Source organism: Leuciscus leuciscus, assembly GCF_965113295.1.
Source record: "Leuciscus leuciscus genome assembly, chromosome: 2".
Taxonomy (NCBI): Eukaryota; Metazoa; Chordata; class Actinopteri; order Cypriniformes; family Leuciscidae; genus Leuciscus; species Leuciscus leuciscus.
In genome coordinates this window covers 50,999,706-51,021,668 of record NC_138726.1, presented here as the reverse complement: position 1 = coordinate 51,021,668, position 21,963 = coordinate 50,999,706, and the positions used below count along the sequence as shown (strand labels likewise).

The 21,963-nt window shown below is 36.8% G+C and overlaps 1 protein-coding gene across 2 annotated transcripts in view; it reads left to right on the top strand.

Moving 5' to 3' along the window:
- rgs12a (regulator of G protein signaling 12a) overlaps positions 1 to 21,549 on the top strand; it is a 38,425-nt gene extending 16,876 nt beyond the window's left edge. The window contains exons 4-18 of one of the 2 annotated variants that reach the window (XM_082155547.1): positions 7,125 to 7,143; positions 8,843 to 9,012; positions 9,224 to 9,316; positions 9,515 to 9,658; positions 9,760 to 9,942; positions 11,214 to 11,358; positions 11,947 to 12,035; positions 12,423 to 12,626; positions 12,740 to 12,813; positions 13,042 to 13,168; positions 14,940 to 15,030; positions 15,384 to 15,442; positions 15,754 to 15,871; positions 16,663 to 17,121; positions 20,811 to 21,549. In XM_082155547.1, coding sequence (XP_082011673.1) covers positions 7,125 to 7,143; positions 8,843 to 9,012; positions 9,224 to 9,316; positions 9,515 to 9,658; positions 9,760 to 9,942; positions 11,214 to 11,358; positions 11,947 to 12,035; positions 12,423 to 12,626; positions 12,740 to 12,813; positions 13,042 to 13,168; positions 14,940 to 15,030; positions 15,384 to 15,442; positions 15,754 to 15,871; positions 16,663 to 17,121; positions 20,811 to 21,082 — 2,247 coding nt within the window. In that variant the 3' untranslated portion in view covers positions 21,083 to 21,549. Of the gene's footprint in view, positions 1 to 7,124; positions 7,144 to 8,842; positions 9,013 to 9,223; positions 9,317 to 9,514; positions 9,659 to 9,759; positions 9,943 to 11,213; positions 11,359 to 11,946; positions 12,036 to 12,419; positions 12,627 to 12,739; positions 12,814 to 13,041; positions 13,169 to 14,939; positions 15,031 to 15,383; positions 15,443 to 15,753; positions 15,872 to 16,662; positions 17,122 to 20,810 lie in introns of both variants that reach the window. The other variant, XM_082155546.1, reaches the window with a different exon arrangement.
- Positions 21,550 to 21,963: the final 414 nt, after the last annotated feature.

The window sequence follows — 21,963 nt, the reverse complement described above, 5'->3', positions numbered from 1 at the left end:
GAATATGTTGATCACAGAGTTGATCAGTTAGAGTTTGAGGAAGTATCAGTTGTATAAATTGTGTGTGACAGGTTAGTTATGATGCCTACAGTAGAAGAATTCAGTTAGTCTGTGGCGGATTGTCATATGTTGGGGGCCGACTGAACATGTACCGACAAGACTCTTTGTGTCGCTATCTGATCCTGGGTGGAGATTTTCAGGTATTCACACAAACAGTGCACACAATCACCCACACATGCAGTTGCAGTAATGAACCCAAAATCACAGACAAAGAGAAGAAGCCTCCTGACTATGAGTCTCATTAGGAGACTTTCTTTCAGGAAAAAGCGTCCCCCAAGAGCGGTAAGTTTGCGCTACAGTCTTTTTCTCCGGTTTAGATCTTCTTTTTTTTTTCAAAGCCAAATGATCGGGCTAGGTTAGACCAGCTGCTTTACTCATTAGCCGTTTTATTTCATTCCTGCACTCCCACACCGAGCAGCTGTGGCAGGGAGTCTCTGGACTTGAGACTCAGTCGTTTCACACTCTGATGTTTCCACAGTTGTGCGTCCGGACGTCTGTCCTCACTTTACTTTAGTTTCAATTCAGTTAAGTTACAACACAGTTGTTGAACATTTTGTCACAACTTAATTTCAGTGCTTTAAATTATGTTACATTTGTAAAACAGAAGTTTATTTAATCCATTTGCATCGGTTATAACCAACAAAAATGATTAATGCAGTCCTGATGATACAAAGTCTGAAGCAAAATCTGTGAGTAAATAAATATCAATAGGCAGTGTTTGGTAAAAAGGCACATATTAGAAAATATATTAAATATATGTAATGGAATTATGTAATAATTTTGCTATTTTAAAGGTGTATCGAAGTAGAGTGGTTCCATCAGAGAAGCAAACTCAGTGCACATGGAAATGTTGCATGGTGGTGCAAGTTAAGTTTGAACCGATTTGAACCCCTCACTTTCATTTCATAATTTCATCAAGATGGCATTACTAAATTAAATTAAATGTAAGTGTATTCTCGCCTGTGGTTGTGGGTCTTTGTGATTTGTCAGAATATCACATCTAACATCAGTTTAAACATGCTATGACAAGCCAAGAAATTTTGTTTAGACCAACTGCTTTTCTTTTGTAATGGTGTTTTTAGCTGTAGCCTAGAGATGGTGTGCTCTGGCTATGGGTTCTGTCTTCCTTTATCAACAAATGTCAACAGAAGAAGCTAGAATATGTTTGTTTGAATTCGTATGAACATCCTGAATGAGAAGAAAGATCTTTCTTGACAGCACAGAGGTAGTGTAAACGGTTTTGACTGAAAGAAGAAGAAAAAAACCTCAAACTGAGAGAATCCAGTTTGATTTCTTGGAGGTTAAAAGGGCAAGTCGTCACCTAATGTAGTCTAGAATGTGGAAATATAAACGAAGCAAGTCTCGGCAGCTTTTGCCACACATGTAGTTGCGGCTAAGGTTGCTTTCGTAACATCAATGGAGGTGTGAAGATTCACAAGTAGAAAGGAATATGGCAGGTGTGCAAAGACATCAGAAGAAAGTCCTTTGTGATTGTAAGGAAGACTTAGGCTATGCCCACACTAGTGCGTTTTCATTTAACGTGGCTTTTTAAAATAAAAACGATCCTCGTCCATACTGGCGTTTCCACTGTGTTTCAGTAAAGATCTCCGTCCACACTACACGACTGAAAACGCATGTCACATGACCATTCATGCAGACCGGGCATGCGCGTACAAGTGTAAACAGTTGCCGATTGCTCTTATAATAGCTTGCAAGAGGCAAGCATGTAGGCAGAAATGTAACGTTTAACTGCACAATGGCAAGTCAGCCAAGCTTGCAGTTCCGTTTCCATGTTATTGTTTACATGGTTGTGGATGCTGGTCTGTTATTGTCGTGTTCCGGTGGCATAATGGTCATATGATAGGGGCTTGACGAATCAGGGAAGGATACAGAAGACCCAATCAAGGAGCGAATGTGGGCAGCCATGCCTTTGTTTTCAAAAGTTTCCGTTTTGGTCCTTCAAACTAAAACGGGGTCAGCAGCATTTCCAAAAGTCTCAGTTTTCGAGGGTCGAAGGCTCTGCAGTAGTGTGGACGCCAGACATATCAATAGCAAAAGTTATGCGTTTTAAAACGAAAACGCACTAGTGTAAACAAGGACACTGTGTGTGGCCTGAAAATGCAAAGGTGCCATGTCTACTTAACATCATAAGGCATAACTATTGCTGATTCTCATAGGAATAGTTCTCCTGAAAATGACAATTCTGTCATCTACTTACCTTCATGTTTTTTGGTCTATACATTGAAAGTCAAAGAGGTTCAGTCAGTGTTGTTTGTGCTATGGACATGAGATATTATACTATTATTTTTACTTCTGCAATTGTAAGCAATTGTACCGTTTATACCAGGTGGATGATAAAACCTAAAAATAAAATTCCATAAACTCAAAGGAGAAATATCTAGGGTAAATTCTACGGAGTGATAAATTATACGGACATTACGGAGTACTGCAAAAACACCCTAGCGACCACAACGAACGTGTCACCTACAATAGCTTAGCATCAGGAAACCACTCACATTTTCTTCAGAAATTTTAAAATACACCTAATACATAGAGACAGATTGAAAATGAGCTTAATTATAGTTTGATGACATGCATTGAAATTTCCCTGTGCTATTCTAGTGAACAGGCTCAAACATGTTTTCTTCTAAACACAGAAGTGACCTCATTATTTCCTCTTGGATTCCATAAATACAGTTCTCTGGTTTTACTTCTCATATGTTCCAAGGCATCTGATTGGTTCACAAAAATGTCACTCATTCACACAGCTGGTCACAACAGCCAGATGTCTGTAAGGCACCCTTGAACCCTGCCACGCTGCACGCCTACCAGATCCTGCTGCTGCGAACCCCCCGTCTAATAACACGTTTGCTCATGGGACCGTGTGATATATATATAGAGAGAGCACCTCTGCCTGAGACGCGTGTCATTGCTGGCCTCACAGCCTGTGGTCTGAGATGAATTGTTGCCATAGTGTTTCTGACCAAATACACCAGGGTGGTGGCACAAAACGAATGGTAACCAGGCTCCAGCGTTTCATAGCTTCTTATTTTCTTCCCTTCTCTGTCTTTTCTCCCTCTGTTTCCCATTACTAACTTCATCCCTCACTACAATTAGAAGCATAGAAGGGGCTGCTTCTGGTCTTATAAGGAGTGAGGTTTACATCAGTGGGTTTGGTAGGACTTTGTTATAGAACGTCTTTATCAGTGGGTCTTGGATTGAGATTGTTACAGTGAAGGACTTGGACTCATGAATCTTATTAGTGAACTCTAGTTTGAGTTGTTCAGAGTGGAGCACAAGCTGGCCTGAGCAACTCACCATTTTAAGACACATTTACGCTTTGAAGTGGCCTGGAGGCTTGTGGTTTTTGAAGGCCATCCCTCTTGCGTCTGTACACTGTGTTAAGAGCATTCTTGGACTGGGATGTGATGGAAAAAAGACCTACTTTGCAGACAAGGCTTAAGCAGCGTTTTCATATGTTTATGTTTATAGAATGCAACACTGTTTGTATATTGTTCGTTGTTCTCACTAAGGAAAGCATCACTATTTGCTCTTACTACAGGATTAGGATTTTAAATGTACCTCAAACTATAGGTATTTAACTTTGGTGGTGTATAACTTGTCCTGCACTGTTTATGCTATAGAGATGAATGATAGCTCGAGTCATGCAGATTGTCGAGGAAAGCTGTGCTATTACTTTTCTAACGTGTGATTTCTGGTGATGGCTGACAGATAATAAAATGTGCATAAAAACATTGAATAAGGGAAACAAGCCATCTGGGGAATAGGGATTTCACTTGGAATGTAATGTAGAATATCATCATTAGAAAATCATTAGCTATGTTTCCATCCAAAGTTGCACAAAAATGGAATATCGCATAAAACATTTGCGAATAAAGCACCGTTTCCATCCAGTGAGCCGAAGAGAACAAAATCGCCACTTCCTGATAAACTTAATATCACTAAGAAAAATGGAAGTTGCTGCAGTAGGAGAAGCCACTGCATTATAATAATAAAAAGTTGGGTTACAAGTCCGACTCTCTAACCATTTGGCCACAATTGCCTTCAAAAACAATAATTTCGTATGATAAATTACTTGCGCTTCAGAGCGTGCAGATGAAACGCAATAAAGTTATTTTGCTTTCGGGGGCAGATGCCTGTCGTGCAAGACAGTTCGGGACTGAATTATACTTGCTGTGCAATGAGATCAGTCCGCTGGTTAGTCCAGTTATACCATCCCATCGCAGTCTTTTTTAATGCGCATCGAGGAATTTATTCGGTTAATGTGTTTCTATCGTAGTTTATGCGCATGTTTTTATTGAATAAAAAGTTTATCCGACTCATTTGAGTGCATACAGGGTTTTTTTATGCACATTTTTAGAATGTATTTGCATTTTGACGTTTCCATCCAACGTTGTTTTTAATGCGATATCTCAAAATGCACTTAAACATAGCCTACGTGGATGGAAACACAGCTAATTAGACTTGGGGGTTGGTTCCCTCTTTTTTTTAAACTTACTTTTTACTTCATATTTTGAATGATATCAATCCACAATCTGACTTAATTAAACCACACCATGTTTGTTCGTCTGGCCAGCCGCCATCATTTACAGTTCCTCCTGAACCAAAAAAACGAGCTCATGCTGCGTTCACGGCATGGCCTAACTACCGTAATTAAGAGACGGCAACTTGTGACATTCTACACGGAGCTGTTCACGTCCTCAGACACCGGTTTAGGCCTATGTGTTTCTGTGGCAACACTATCAGAGGCGAAAGTTAAGTTGTTTACGTTCATTATTATTGTAATGTTATGTGATTTGAGACGAGGCAATTTAATGCTTTGCAGACTTTGCTCTGGCTGTGTGTGTTCATGTGTTTTGGTGGAGGAGGCGTGACTTTGGAGACGCTCTGAAGGGAGGGTGGTATCTCATGCTTTCAAAGCTAACTTACTATTGCTAGCCTCTCCGAAATTGCCTATACCCTAGCTTTAATTTTCGGCAATATTATTGACTTGGATGAGAGCTTTATAGATGAACTGAACTCATTCCATAATTGATGAACTTTACACAGTTATTGAACCAAACGGAATCAACACTGAACTGATTTTAAATGAATTATGACTGTTTACTGATGTCTTTTTCGAGCTGCTTTACAGCAGAATTGAATTCTGTTTGCATCATTAAATCACTCTTTTCTTGTTTATCACTGTAAAGCTGTTTTGAAACAATCTGTATTGTATAAAGCGCTGTATAAATAAAGGTGGCTTGACTACTTGGGACTGTAAGCTAACAAAACATCTAGAGCAACTCCATAGCAACATAATATACATCTAATTAATCTAGTGAAAATGAATAAATATGAACCAAATAAATAAATTTTTATTTTGCAAATGTTTGGAAAAAAGTGATTGGAAGCACTTAATGTCCTTAATCTTCTCTTTTTTCTTAGATCATCACAAAAGTATTCATGCTTAGCACTTCATGTATCACTGGTCAAAACCATTAGAAAGATAACAGAATGATGCCCTTCACATGAACCCCAATGATTAAAGTGCTGTCTTATGTTTCCGCCTTTAGCCGTTCTCCATTCTCAGAATCCTTGTCTTTTATTAGCATATAAATAGCTCTCCGTTAGTCATGGTGAGCTCAGATTTGATAATAGTGACATACTGGGACTGGAATGTGCCATTTCTGAGTGTTGATGAGCTGCAATTTTAACTCATTGCCATTACAGACAGATATGAATGCTCCTATTCATATTGTGTGACTTTTATGCAGCTAAATGTCAAATATCGTATTTACAAACAATGAAAACCAGAGCTCTTTAAAAAATGGATTCAATTCAAGTTAAGCTTTTATTTATTTATTTTTATACTTGTTAATATTAGACTAGTGTGAGTACATTTGCTTCCTAACCTTGTTATTTATGTCAAATATTATGTATCTACTTATTCAAATATAATCATATGCATCATTTCATCTTCCTAGAAGACTAGTACTTAAAAGTATTAACCTTATGGCTTAAATGAGACCAGTTTTATTATTGACTTGCATTTTTTAACTGCATTACTGTTCCTTTAAATGCATTGAGAGCATCTGTGTCTAGAAGGATATATGTTTTGGGCGGGTGTGTTAGTTTGGCATTAGTTTAGCAGTGCACACAATGAAAAGTGCCTACGGCTGAAATTAAAACCCTCGACACAACAAATCCGTCTGGATAAACGGCACCAGATAGAATAGTGCAAGTTCATGCATGATATCACTCAGTAAACATTGAAACAACATGAATCTGATTCCATCGTTTTATTATGTGCCAACAAAGAACTTCTACCTCCCGCCTTTACATTTGTAAAATCTCATTTGTATTCTCCTCACAAAAAGTTTCTGTTCCTTTGTGTGTCCTTCTGCTGTCCCAATAACTGCCCTCATTCCGTTACACTTCCTCCCACTGAACAAACATGATGTGTGTTTGTCCATGTGCTTTGCTCCCAGCCATACGAACGCACACACACATACACACCTCTGTTAGCCGTGATGCTAATGTAAATGAATAGGCAGAGAAGTTATTATTTGGTTTTACTTTTACCATATAGGTCAGCTTCCATGTACCTGGGACCTGGGTATTGATTTGCATTCTTACTCTCATTCATTCAGTTTTCATTTCATGCTCAGAGAAGCAGGAGCATTTTTACGACCTGAAAAACTTGACTAAAGCTTTGTGTTCAAGTTATGGTCTTTGCAAGTGTCTGGCCAGGCATGATTCAGGTCATTTGATGTGTGTGTGTGTGTGAGTGTGTGTGTTTTTGTGGGCGGTAACCAGAGCAGAGGTGTGAACAGCTGCGTGTTACTACACACAACTACATCAACGACCATATGTCAAAGCCCTCCCCTCTCAACAAACACATATCTCACACACGTTCAGTTAAGATGAGAGAGGCTGCTGAGATGTCTGCAGGCATTTTCTCCAGCTCAGTAACTTTACCTCTCTCCTCTTTTTCTCCTCCTCTGCCCCACCGAAGTCAGGATGGCAATAGCTCATTCATGTCTTTTTTTCTTCTCTTTCAGTCGGCTGCGTCAGATGGAGGTGAGTACTCTGTTTAAACCCTTTCTCAAAAACAATTCAGGAAGTTGTGAATTCCTGTGTCAGTTGGCTTTAAGTGGAGATTGCTATTATAATAAATATCTTAGACTCAAAGCACTGTTGTTTAATGTGTGATCCATTACATTTTATTTGTGTGGTATAAGTGTTGATTTGTCTATGAAGAGATACAAGAAAAATGGTACAAGAAAAGTGCAAGATCATAATTTAAGCAAGTGCTCTTAAGTTTTACTCTGAGAATAAAACAAACCTCACTTTTTCCAAAATATATAATATTAAATATATATTGATGAGTTACAGATTGTGTAATTGAAGTAATCTGTTGCAATTGTATAATATAGTTGAGCTATATATGTTATGAACTTTATAAACACTACTCTTCAAAAGTTATTTATTTTTATTATTATAATTAATACTTTTATTTAGCAAGGATGCATTCAATTCATCCATAATTCATCCATAATTAAAAAAAAATATCAAGCAGCACAACTGATTTCAACATTAATAATAATAAGAAATGTTTCTTGAGCAGCAAATCAGCATATTAGAATGATTTCTGAAGGATCATGTGAAAAAGTAATGATGCTGAAAATTCAGCTTTGATCACAGGAATAAATTACATTTTAAAATATATTACAATAGAAAACAGTTATTTTAAATTGAAATAATATTTCACAATATTAAGGATTTAATGCATTTTTGATCAAATGAATGCAACCTTGGTGAGCTTAAGAGACTTCTTTCAAAAACATAAAAAAAATTGTACAGACCCCAAACTTTTGAACAGTTGTGTGTATTTTATGATCTATTTACTTCCATTATCTTATTGAGTTACGAGTAGGTGAGTTATTTTTTTTGTCGTCAATATAGAATATTAAATCTTTAATATCCTCTTTATACACCCTTAAAACAGGTCTTGAGTAGAAAGTTACACTTAAAGATTTTGGTTTCGGTCGAAGTGCTCAGAGAAACTTTTTGGGCATCTCAGAAGCAAAAAGTGTCAATAAAAGTGTCAGCAACCCAGTGAGGATGTTTCCTCTGATTTGCCTGAAGGAAGTTATGACAGCGGTATTTACTGAGAAAGTTTTGAGGTTTGTCTGGACTTGTCTAACTGAAAGTAAGGAAAACAAATATTACACATGATAGACCGCAACTGTTTGTGACAAAGATACAAAACACAATGAATTATAGATTGGTGATTTGTAAGCAAGTGAAACACTCACAAATTCCATTATTTGAAGGTAAAATGTGTCATTTTTCTGATGTTAAAATACATTCTAACTAAAAGTAACTTTGATTTCCCCAAAATGTGTGAACACTGGCTCTGTGGTATTTTCAACATTACTCTCATAACACACTGGCTCAACCAATGGTGTGAATTTTGACTCTTTGACTAACCAATGTCAGACTGAAGGAAACCTGTTTGAAAACAGTAATTATTTTCAATTCCATTGTTAACGCTAGTGACTTTAATTACGCACTTTGATGATTCCTCATAGTTATCTGTATGCTGTGTGTAGAACATCTTAACATTTAAAACCATTCCCACTCCTTTCCTCATGCCTCAGTGTTAAAGACATCTCAGAACAGAGAAGCCATTTTATTTTTGTGATCCAGACCAGAACAGTTCAAGAATCTCATCCTAAATCAACTCGACTTTGATATTTACTTTTGCCTGGTCCAGAGCGCAGTGGAGTCAAGCGTCACGACTGCGGCAGCGTGAGCAGTTTGGAAAGTAATGGTAGTCTGCCTAGCGTCAACAACCATTGTCGCTTCTCAGAGCGCCGTGTTGCATCATGGGCCATCAGCTTTGAGCGTTTGCTCCAAGATCCTGTGGGTGTCCGCTATTTTTCTGTAAGTACTGCAGTTTGTTTTAGACATGTGCTTATTGTTAACTAAATACATTTTTTTTATGGCCAGTGAGTTTTTGACAGGCTTGCCTTTGTGTATATCAGATTGATAGTTTGTGTTGATTCATTTGTTGACACCATATCATAAAGTAGAAATGTATTAATGTCACAGGCTAGTAGTGTAGATCCAAGTGTACTGTTATATGTTCCTGCAGGAGTTTCTAAAGAAGGAGTTTAGTGAGGAAAACATCTTATTCTGGCAGGCCTGTGAATGCTTTAGCCAAGTTCCAGAACATGACAAAAAGCAGGTAATCATCTGCAACACATACACGGTTCCCTCAGTGATACATATTTAATCATCTTTCTCCTTTAACCTCTGTTGAAATCCTCACGGACCCTTAAAGTGATATTTCACCCAAAAATGAAAATTCTGTCATCAGTTACTCACATTTATGAGCATACAGGTCAATAGGTTTTTATCTTATTTTAATCATAATGTTTTTCAGCTGTCCCAGAAGGCCAAAGAGATCTACAATCGTTTCCTGTCAAGTAAAGCTACTATGCCGGTGAACATCGATAGTCAAGCTCAACTTGCTGACGACGTCCTGACGGCTCCACAGCCTAACATGTTCAAACAGCCACAGCTACAGGTCGATGTACACACATGATTACACTCTCACATTCACACAGTTGTCATTGTTTGGCAATCGAGAATGAGCATACCTTCTTAAACCCTGACTCATCCCTGCAGATCTTTAACCTGATGAAGATGGACAGTTATGCTCGGTTCCTGAAGTCCACTCTCTATCAGGAGTGTATGATGGCTGAGGTAGAAGGCCGACCTCTCCCTGACCCCTGCCCAATCCCATGTAGTCCCGCCCCCTCTAAGCACAGCTTGAACTCTGACCGTTCCACATTCTCCACACCTAAAAAGGTACTAATCTCACTACAGCAACAATAACTCAAGGAACGTTTGTGAGTAATGTGAAAAACTATTTTTATTAGTTGTCTACAGATGCCAAGCAACATTACCTTTTGCTGTGTTAATGCATCGCTACATAATTTTTAAAAATAGAATAAAATAATATTAAATAATATCAAATCCATAAAACTATTCATATTAAAGGTACATTATAAAACTTTTTTTGTCCATAATTAACTAAATTAAAGTCAATACACCATGAATTCTTCTTCCAAAACGTGTTTTTGTCTTACCCTGATTCACTATGGTAAATGTTTATATTTTAGATATTTTAGGAAATTGCGTACATATGTCAGTCACCTATCTCGTAAGATAAGTACATAGAGAAAAGTTGCTCCGGCTACTTTGACGCATCTGTGGTGTGGGAGTGGCAGAGGTTAGGAAAGATTGAACATCTCCAACCTCCGGGGAATCACCTGTTAAAAACAAAGATCAGAAGAGAGTCTGCTGGCAAAAAGAGAATTTGACCAAGATGGTAATAAAACAAAAATCAACATTGACTTGGCTTTTCGGAGATGGAGGGATTTGAAATGTTGTAAAAGCGACACGGAGATAGCATTTTTTATTACTCAACAGGTGAGAAAGATAACAGATAAACTGCCATATGTAGCTCTAACAGAGTTAATTGTAAAGCATGATCTATTGTGAAGGGTCAATCCATTATGGTTGTTGTAGTGCTTTGCTGGAATCAAAATTTTTAAGGAAGTAAAGTACCGTTTTAAGTACCGTGTCCATGGGTAAAGCTACAGTAACGTCTTCAGCTAGTCAGCTTGAGATCCTCTCCATCTAAACTGGTTATATCTCTGAAGTCTAGTAGTGAATGTTTTATGAGCAGTGGATAACCATATTCATTCACAGAGTCACACAGAGACAAAGCACAACCAAAACAATGTTCTTCTGCAAAATGCATGCAGTTTTTGTAACCTCTAGAGGGCCAAAAGTTACATAGTGTACCTTTTAATATGAAAATATTAAAACCATTTTATTTCATTTCCAGGAAAAATAACTACATTTTTGGTATATACATTTACCATAATATAATAATGTAAAATTATAAGATTATATAATATAAAATATTCCATGGTATAACATTTTGACCATTCTGCCTACTACTTATTTTCATTGAACTTATTCAGCATTTATTGGACGTTAAGTATACTGACATTTCCTATAGCCTGATTCACTGCTATGGTGTTCTCTAATTGTGTCATATTGTTTTACAGGAAAATAAGAAGCCCAAAACAGGCAGGTCAAGTGATGACCTCAGAGAGAAACACTCTGATAAGAAAAATGGCTTCTTCTCCTGGTACAGATATCCAAGCATTGGGAAAGGACAAAAGAAAAGAGAAGCCCCAGATTTACCTTACAGTGAGTTTCAAAACAGTGTCTCATGATTTCATTTCTTGTTTTCATATCATCTTATATTTTCGTAGATCTGAACAGTTCATAAACAGTTTTACAAAACTTGATAGACAAACTCCTAGCTTTATTTTTTCCCTATTACATGTTGAATTGGATGTGAATGTGTTTAATGATGTCCTGTCAGCTTATTCAATGTGCACACATCTATTTATGTGTTTTTTTTTTTTACTTCAGGAACTTGGGGATTCCGTGGGGTTGATTTTTATGAAAAAATATTTCAGCTTCTTTCAATTTGTCACTTTAAAATGTGCAGAAAAAGCATGTGTTTGGGTTTTTCATAAACTTTCATCCTATCTATACAAAAATATCTTCCTCATTTATTATTTCTAATGTGTAGATTTTGTCCCAGACCCAGACTTTCCAACTTAAAATTAAAGAAACAAAGAGCAAAGAAAAACTTCCTTAAGTTAATTTGTTGATTATACGTTTATTTTGGTCATTTTTCTGCACATTGTAAACACACTCTGAAATCAGTTTAATGTATATTATATGACATTTGCCATGTTGTGATTGGTTATCCATATGTGTGGACAGACTGTAATGGGCGGAGAGAGTCTCAGGGTTCACTGTCTTCTGGTGCGAGTCAAGAGCTCAACACTACCTGTTCCGGAGGAAAGAATGAGGTAAGAGGATTGGGAGTTACATTAGGGAGTTTAGGAGTGTACTATTTAAAACACAAGGGAGTTACAAAAATACTTAGCCATTAGACATGCAAGGGGAGGCTTTTTCAGCAAATCAAAGCAAGAATTGTGGTCGTACAGTACAGTGATTTTACCACAGGTAACGGGGGTGTTCTTAGTGCAACATAAACAAAACATTATTTTGTGTTCCTTTAATAAAAATATTAATAGACAATTTTTCCACTACTAATATGACATAATATGTTTCATTAAACTAACTGTAGGCTGTTTACAGTTGCTAGGCAGCATAGCAATTTGGCACATGAACAAACCAATGTTTTTGCTTCTCTGGGTGTTTTTTTTTTACAATTTTTTGTATCTGAAAAGCAGTGTGAGCTGAGACGTTCAGGTTCTGTTTGGGAAAAGGACAAAGATCGATGCAGCAGGACGTGTACAGTAATCCTGCCCGACGGCTCAAGCTGCTCCATTCCTCTACGACAGGGCGCCTCCATCAGACAGGTGCTGCTAGAGCTCTGTCAAAAACAGCACATTAACCTGGCTGCTGTCGACCTCTTCCTCACTGGAGGAGAGAAGGTATAGAGACCCTTCACAAGCTTTAGAATGTCTCCTTTAGTTATACTGTGAATGCCAAACTTGAGCTTTGTCAGTGATTTCCTTTCCCCCCCCTCTCATTGTTCCCTTCGTAGCCTTTGGTGTTGGACCAGGATAGTAATACCCTCAGCTCCCGAGAACTTCGTCTTGAGAAACGCACTTTGTTCAGGTACATTTTGTTCATGATAATCCCTGAACATTTAATGACCCAAATATTTGCACCCAAATGGAGTTCTGTTATTTTGACTTTTATATTCAGTAGGAAGTCGTCTACAATACCAGCACAATCTGTTTTCTCTAAGAGGACCATATGTCATAAATGTAGAAAGACTATCAAACAAATGTCTTGTGGTTGGCACTAAACTATAAATAAATCCACCCTGTTTTCTATTTTCAGACTGGACCTGGTACCCATTAACAGATCGGTTGGGTTGAAAGCAAAACCCACAAAGCCTGTGACTGAGGTTCTGCGTCCTGTGGTTGCCAAGTATGGACTCCACCTTGGCGATTTGGTGGCCAGAATAGTAAGTGATTGGCTGTGACCAATTACACATACAGTATGTGACCCTGGATCACAAAACCAGTCACGAGTCGCACGGGTATATTTGTGGCAACAGTACATTGTAAGGGTCAAAATGATCGATTTTTCATTTATGCCAAAAATCATTAGGATATTAAGTAAAGATCATGTTCCATGAAGATATTTTGTAAATTTCCTACCGTAAATATATAAAACCTTTATTTTTGTGAGTGAATGCAGCACAATCGTGAACATAAATGGACAACTTTAAAGGCGATTTTCTGAATGTTTCGATTTTTTTGCACCCTCAGATTCCAGATTTTCAAATAGTTGTATCTCGGCCAAATATTGTCATATCCTAACAAACCACACAAATGGAAAGCTTATTTAGTCAGCTTTCGGGTGGTGTATAAATCTCAATTAAAAAAAAAATTGACCCATATGACTGGTTTTGTGGTCCAGGGTCACATATGGTTGGTACGATACGTTGTATATTTTTGCGTTGCACACAGTGCACACTGTTGGTACAGATTTAAATTCCGTCTTAATAATCCAAAAAGGGCAATAATCCAATAAACATTTTTATAATGTTATAACCAATAGGATGTCCTGGTGTGAAATGTACACGCAACTGGTTCAGTGTCATAGGGTGTGGAGTTATGTGGTATAGCAGGAACGCTGCTTCTCCGCTGCAGTTTTTCCCCTCTTAAACAGTGCTCATCTGAGCCATCTTTTAGAAGTTAATGGAAGACAGCACTAAGCAGAGAGGAACGACTGTACTGGCTTGAAAACAAAGCCACTTCCCAGCTCTGCAAAGTATGAAAGCTAGTTTATTTTTAGCCAGTGGTCTATGAAGCTTTTACTTATATCGCTTAGCACAGACGTTCAGCATTAACCTTCAAAAGCAAAGAAGAAGATCTATGTGACGCTAGAATGTGGGGCATAGCTAAAACTACAGATATAGTAGCAGCTGCTAACATTTCATATAGCATTTGTTTGGTATCTAGAAGAATGTTCTGGCTTCAAAACTAGTTAAGTTAAAAACAAGCAAAAACTGTGTTTGGTGGTGCAAGACATTCCAGACGAAGTGAAGAAGATTTTTGTTCAAGTGCTTATTTAAATTCTTCCACACAAAATTGTGTGTTATTTGAGCTATAGAGTTGTCTAAATATTCCTTTTAGCTATGGGAATACTGTTCAAGGTGTTGAGTCTTTTATCAGTAGTCTCGTGTTAACATGCATTATTGGCAGGAGTATAAAGCAGCGTTTCTCAACTGGTGGGACCCAAAAGTGGGTCGCAAGACCGTTTTGAGTGGGTCACGGAGTGTGTAGTCAAAGAAACAACAACAACAAAACTTTTTTACTTTTATTTTGAAAGACGTGCGTGAATGCTATCGACTCCTCTGAGGTTTTACTTTTCTGTCAGATAGAGCGCGCTTTCCCATTCCTCTGTGCTACTATTCCATTGTTTTACCATGAAAATGGGATGACGGATATGTTTGATGTTTTTTGCATGTCTTGTACATGGCATTCTAAAAAATAAAAGTAAAAGTCTATTACTATACACACCATTTTGTTTGACAAACTGAGATATGCATAGAATCTGTGGTAACTAATCACGAGTATGCAACAGTCTTTTAGAGCTTATATTGTACTGAAATGGGAACATTCCTTCTAGAACTTTAACCTGTATGTGTCAAAGAATCAATAACTGCAAAATTTGTTTGTAAAGTTGTCACATTCAAGAGGCTAATGCAAATTTTTTTTCATTTTTAGAGTGGCGAGACCGAGATTCTGGATCTTGGAGTGCCCATATCAAACCTTGATGGTCTACGAGTTGTATTGGAGAGGGCTGATCCAGCCAAAGGTACACACACACACACACACACACACAATGATTTATATTCTATCTCCTAAATCTACCGATCACAGAAAATGTTCTGTATTTTTACATTTTCAAAAAACATAATTTAGTATGATTTATGAGCTGTTTTCTCATGGATATCAACATTTTTTTCCCACAAAGTAACAAATTACTGGTATTACTATCCTTGTGGGGGCATTTGTTCCTCATAACGTAGGGAATACCTGAACCATACACACATACATGGCCTTGTGCACTATTTACTTTCCAACTTCTCCCTGATAATATCAAGTAATTGTGTTCACGGTCATTTCAACATTCCTTTGAGTAATTGTTTTGTTGTATTTCTTCACCAGACAAGTCTAAAACACTCAACTCCAAAACACCAGCTGCCATGAAAGGTCTCCTAAGAGAGGTGAGAGTGACTTCAGTGAATGTGATAGTGTGAGATGTCCTGTCTGCTTCGTTCCTCTAAATACCCACATGTTGATTCATCCAACATACTCTAGATGCATTTACAACATTCTCTGTGTATTACTAACTTTAAACATGTGTGGATGTGCTGAGCATGAACTTGTGGGTACATGCATGCTAACAGCTTTTTCCAGCGTTCAGACAAAATTCCTATTTTATATAGGGAAATAAAACCTTCATGAACATGTCAGTCTGTAAGACATTCAGCCAAATACTCAAGTCGTCCTACATCTGTCTTTGCCGCATTGCTAGAGAGACGACAGCTCGGCAGGGAAAGCGTTGAAAGGAGATGCTGAAGACAAGCATCCCCGGACAGCTGCGTCAGACAGGAAGAAAGGGAAAAAGATGAATCATATAGATGAAGCAGAAGGTACTTATTTTACACTTTACACTGACTTTTCAGTGTTATTATGTACATTGTTTTTGTCAAAAGGTATTTGAGAACTTAAGTCACATCTACAAATGTGTTTGCCTCACTGTTTAGGTTGAAAAGAGTATTCTTTCTTTAAAAGGGTTTATTTTTCCATTGTTATTTTTATTTATTTATATATCATTATAGAATTTATTCATGTTTTGAATTAGCTTTTTTATATTTTCAGTTTTATTTCATTTTTATTTCATTTTTGTAACTTTGTAGGTGCTTTTATTTGTTTTTGTTTAAAAAAATGTCGGTCTTGTTTTATTTTATTTTATTTTTAGTTTGTCATTTTAGTACTTCTATATATGTATATATATATATATATATATATATATATATAATTATTATTTTTCAATATATATATATATATATTTTTAATTTCAATATTATTTAAATTAGCAAAAAAAATATCGTTTTAGTTTACAATAACAACACTATATATATATATATATATATATATATATATATATATATATATATATATATAGAGAGAGAGAGAGAGAGAGAGAGATATTAAAAAATATATAGTGAAAATTAATAGATATAGATAGTAATTTTTTTATGTATATTTAGATAGTGAAAATAAATGAATATATATAACTTTTTAAAAAGTGGCTGAAATATCCCAATATTTTTTGGGCCAAGAAACTGTACCATGTTTTGTCTTTCGGCTTAATTTTATCTGGGTTACATGCTATAATGGTTACTGTTTACTTATAGTCTAAATCACTCTTCTTTTGTAGAATTTTTCGAGTTGTTGAGTCGTGCCCAGAGCAGTCGCGTCGATGACCAGAGAGGCTTGCTGAGAAAAGAAGATCTCGTGCTTCCCGACTTTCTCCGTGTGAATCCTGATCCCGAACCCCAACCTCCTGCCTGCTCGACCCCCACCTCCCATAAACCCGGCCACACCACCACAAACCCCCAACCCCCTAAACCCAGCTCCTCTAACGGACACCCCCGTGCACCCAGCCCTGACTCGCTCCCTTTCATCACCCCACTCTCCCCTATCCTACGCCCCACTGGTCCCCAGGGCCCAGAGGAGGAAGGGCTGGGCGATCTGACTCTGGTGGGGGAGGGGGACATCACCAGCCCGAACTCCACTCTGCTTCCGTCTCCACCGATCTCTCCGCCTCCTTATGAGGGCAGTCTACCTGAGGCCGACTTCACTCCTCCGGCATGCGTTCACAAGCGGCCCAGCCCAGGTATTTCTTCCGCCTGACTAGCCGTGAGTGTCGCTGTGTGTGTGTGCGTGTGGTGGGTGGCATGTCTGAATGGAGTAGTGTAGTATTAAAAACACACATCCCAAATTCATCTGACGAGACTTATCTCACTAATATCATATTCACAATTACATACACTTCTGTTGAAAAGTTTGGGGTATGTAAGTTATTTTTGTATATAGTAAAAACAGTAATATTGGGAAATATTATTACAATTTAAAGTAGCTATTTTTGTATTTGAATATATTTTAAAATGTAATTTATTCCTGTGATCAAAGCTGAATTTTCAGCATCATTACTCCAGTCTTCAGTGTCACATGACCTTTCAGAAATCATTCTAATATGATGATTTGATGCCTAATCAATATTTCATATTATCAGCATTGAAAATTGTGCTGCTTAATATTTTTGTAGAAACCGTGATACTTTTTTTGAATGGAAATCTATTTTTTTTAAATAGAAATCCTTTTGTAATGTCTTTGCAGTCACTTTTGATCAATTTGATGCTTTTTTATAAAAAAAAAAAAAATAGTTTTGACCCCAAACTTTTGAATGATAGTGTAGCTGATATTGAAATGAAATACTAGTGTCCTGCATACTGCAACTGCCTGATGTTTCTTTAAGAATAGCATGTGAAACGATATGGATTATGCAGATCATTTTAACATGACTTAATTACAAGAAAACATTATAAACACAAAAATATGGTTATCTTGCAGTTCTTTCATCAGATAAAGGGTTACATTGCATTGCATTGTGGGATATAGTGGTCTATGCACTGCAGTGTATTCTGTTCTACCCTACATTTATCAAATCTAGTAGGGCATCTGGGTATTCTGTGTTTGTATGAAATATGCATACTATGCACACAGTATACATGTTATTTAATAGAGAAATAGTATGAGTATTATGCTATGCAATTCAGCTCAGAGCTCATTTATTTGTAAATGTGGACTATGTGATGTGTTGAAAGCTTTAAATTTGAAAGACTTTCATTTGTCTTCCCTGTTTTGACGCATCCTTATAAAAATAAGACATCATGCTGTAATGTATATCAAAGACTACAATACAAAGACTGTGCTGCTTACAGTGTTTCTGAGGGTTGTAAATAATCATTTAAAAACTGTCTCATATAGTTTTTTTGTTCTGTCTTTTTTACTTTTCCTTTTGATACAAGCTGTGCAAATGTGTCTCTACCCATCTAACCCATCATTGCCTAAAGTGCCAATCAACAAAGCTGGATTTCAGATTCACGCTATAGCCTACATTATCAAACATTGTTGATTTTCCTGCCATCCTGTCTCCTTTGTAGTTGATCATGTTGATTCTGTGTGAATCTGATCATATCTAATAAATGATAGCAAAATCAGACTAGACTTGCTTGTGATCTTGTGTGACATCCCTACACTTCTGTTCAATTTCATCTATCCTGGTGTAATCATGTTTCTTTATGCTCCATTCTTTACTTTTTGGCATCTTAACTTTTCTATATGTCTAATTTTTTTTCTTCTTTTTTCCTTTTCTTTTTTTCATTCATACTTGCATTGATTGCATTTGAAAATTATACTGGAGCCTTGTTGTTGATTCAGATTACTAATCTAGAGCTGATCTGAAACCAGTCAGATACCTCCAAGCATTATTGGTAACATTGCATTTATCCTATAATAATCAAAAATCTCTATGGTGTACAGCATGTTTTTTTGCAAAAAAATAATATTTCCAACCTATCAAAGTTGCTAAAATAAGATTTCGCTGCATGAAAAGTGACCTATGAGAGCATGAGGTGAAGAAAGCTCTGCCATCTACATCATTTGCCTGTTTCCAATGAACGATAAACTAGAAATAACCCCTTATTCTAACTCTTCTTTAGTTCTTTTTTTATTTTATTTAATTTTACTTAATCGAACTGTTACCAACACCAGTCTTCAAATGAGTGGTGCGGGGATGACGTTTTTTGTAGGCCAACCCGGAAGTCAGCATCACCCTGGTTCCCTCGACAAAAAAAACCAATAGGATTTTCCCATTGGCTTTGGATTGCTGCAGAAAATAAGGTCTGTGACTAACAAAAGTTTATGATTATTACACGTTTTGTTGATCGTGATAATCTTAACCAATGAACACAACTTTATGAAGTTTGAAGCGTAAATACAATCGGGGCAGAAGTCAAAAGCTAAACGTAGGCTACAAACAAACTACACCGAGGTCGCATGACTTAAATGTCACCATCACGAATCTTCCGACAACTCTTTCAGTCTTTGATATAACCAGTTAAGATGGACACGATTTAAATAATAATAATAATAATAATCATTTCGCCTGAAAGTTCGAGTTTTAATATTTGGGGTGTATAATGGTGCGTTCAAGTCCTCCTGGGAATTTCGTACGTACGAGGTGGGAAGTCGTGTTGACGACGTGAGGTGCGTTCAAGTCAGTTTCGTCGGAGCAAGATGGTGGTGTACCTTCTTTTAATGAATAACACGAAAATATAGCAAGTTTTGTTAACTCTGCTTATAGAAAATGAAGAACAAAGAATGCGCATCGGGTGTGTTTTTCTTTTTATGTTTTTAATTAACTTATGAGGCCAATGTAAATTAACTGTATCATTATATAATTAGTTAATTGTTATATTACAAGTAGGCTATATCATATTTTGTGCAGAGAGCTTACTTTGTTATAAATGAAAAAGCCTTACAATGTCACTGCTAAACCTGTAAGTGATAGGCTATATTTTACTATCACTTTGCTCAACTACAGACGTTGCATTCATTGATTCCGCCATGCTTCTCACTGACACGCCCCCAACTCGTACAGATCGGGGCTTAAAGAAAATCCCGAGCTCCCCACTGGTATTTACGACATTGTGGTGGCGTTCATGTGCATTCAACTCGTAAATACGATCTATACGAGATGACTTGAACGCACCATAATACTTTACGGCTGATGACGTTTAATGTCTGCGACAACCTTTGTAGTCCCATTTAGCCACTTGTTAGCAACCGCCTTTTTCAAGGCAAAGTCAAAAGAATAAAATATCTTGAGCTTGTGTTCACCACATGCTTTTATTAAGCATTAAAAAAAAAAAAAATTTAAAGCCCTTTTTAACTCTTTTTTTTAACCTGCTTCCAGGTTTTGGCCTACAAAATTACGTCATCCCTGCGCCACTCTATATTTATATAATACACATAACAATAAAAAATAAATTGTAATCATTTTTTTTTATCATTAATAAAGTAATGACACCATAATGGGGACATACTGCCACCTTGTGGTTTGAGTCACTGTCAAATTAATGTTGCTCACTAATAGTAATGAGCAATAATAAAAAGTAAACGATTGGACATTTTTCCTAATTATTGTTATATTATTCATAATAGTGTCCTTGAACATGCTGTCTCATAATTAATTTGAACTTTATTCGGCCTTTATTTATTTATTTATTTATTCATTTTAACCGTATATATATATATATATATTCCAGAGCATTTCCGTGGTCTGAACGAAATGAGGATGTGATAATCATGCCACTAAATCAAGCTGAAAATCCCATCTAAACCTTACTTTCATTTAGCTTGAATACAACAGTCAGATTCTTCTGGTTCCCCGTTCCCACGTTCTCTCTGTATATTTCTTTTTTCTGTGCTTCGCTGACTTGTTTGCAAACTTTTCTCCAGGTACAGAGGAAGGAAGCTTGTGTACTTCAGCGGTCAGTAACCAGCACCCCTCCTCAACATCCCAAGTAGACTCCTCTGTGCGGGACAGGGGGGTCGGTGTGGAGGGGGTCACTCTGGAGGACAGCTTCGAGGGTTACAAAGCCGAGCTTCGCCAGTGCCAGAACAAAATGAGAAATGGCATTCACCCCTCCACAGAAGCGTCCCGTCCCCTCAGCGGGGTGCTGGAAGTCAACGAGTGCGACATAGTGCAATATAAAGCAACGTTTATCTGAAGGAAGCTGCTTGTTGGACATTTTCAAAGACTGATATGGAGCCAAAATGTGCATGTGGAAAATATTGTGTATGTTAATAATGTAACCTAAGATTGAAGAGGTTATTCATTAATATTTTGGAACTCACGACCATTCTTTATTTAATGATAATTAAAGAAAACTCTGTGTTCAGTGTTAGATTGGAGTCATAGTGCACATCAGAATATCAGTGTAACTAGTTGGTTAATAGTGAGAGGTAAATGCAAATGGTTTCAGTAGTTATAGTGGAACTTAATGCAACAATTTCTTTAAATGGATTTTATTTGTATTTTTCCCACGGCTGTCTTGTATTGTAATTTTGTAATTGCAAACACATCTAGTCTTGTTTAACACGGACTCGGTTATAAAAGCCACAAAAATGAATGATTATTAATTATTAAAAATGCATTTAAAAAAAAAGTATTTATTTTTGTCTGTGTTTGTTGTAACATTCATTTTTGAATAATTTTTATACTTTTAAAGAAAAAAAATATATGACCCAAGTGCTGCTGTTTAGATACTTACAAATTGTAGTCGGTTACTGCTTCCAAATTACATGATAACAATTGTAGTTAGTAACGTAATCCATTACATTAAACATTTAAGGTAGTATAATCTGAATATTTTGAGCTAACTCCTTTATCACACTGATTTGAATAGGATAATATTGTACCATATTGATGATATAAAAATACAAAGAGAAAGAAAATATATTCCATTCTTTGTTATCAACAACATGAAGTGCATTAAATATTACATTGCGTCAGGGTTCCCCAGACTGGGGTTCATGAGTTTAATAAAAGCTATTAAAGGGATAGTTCACCCAAAAATTCAAATTCATCATTTACTCGCCCCTTAAGTTG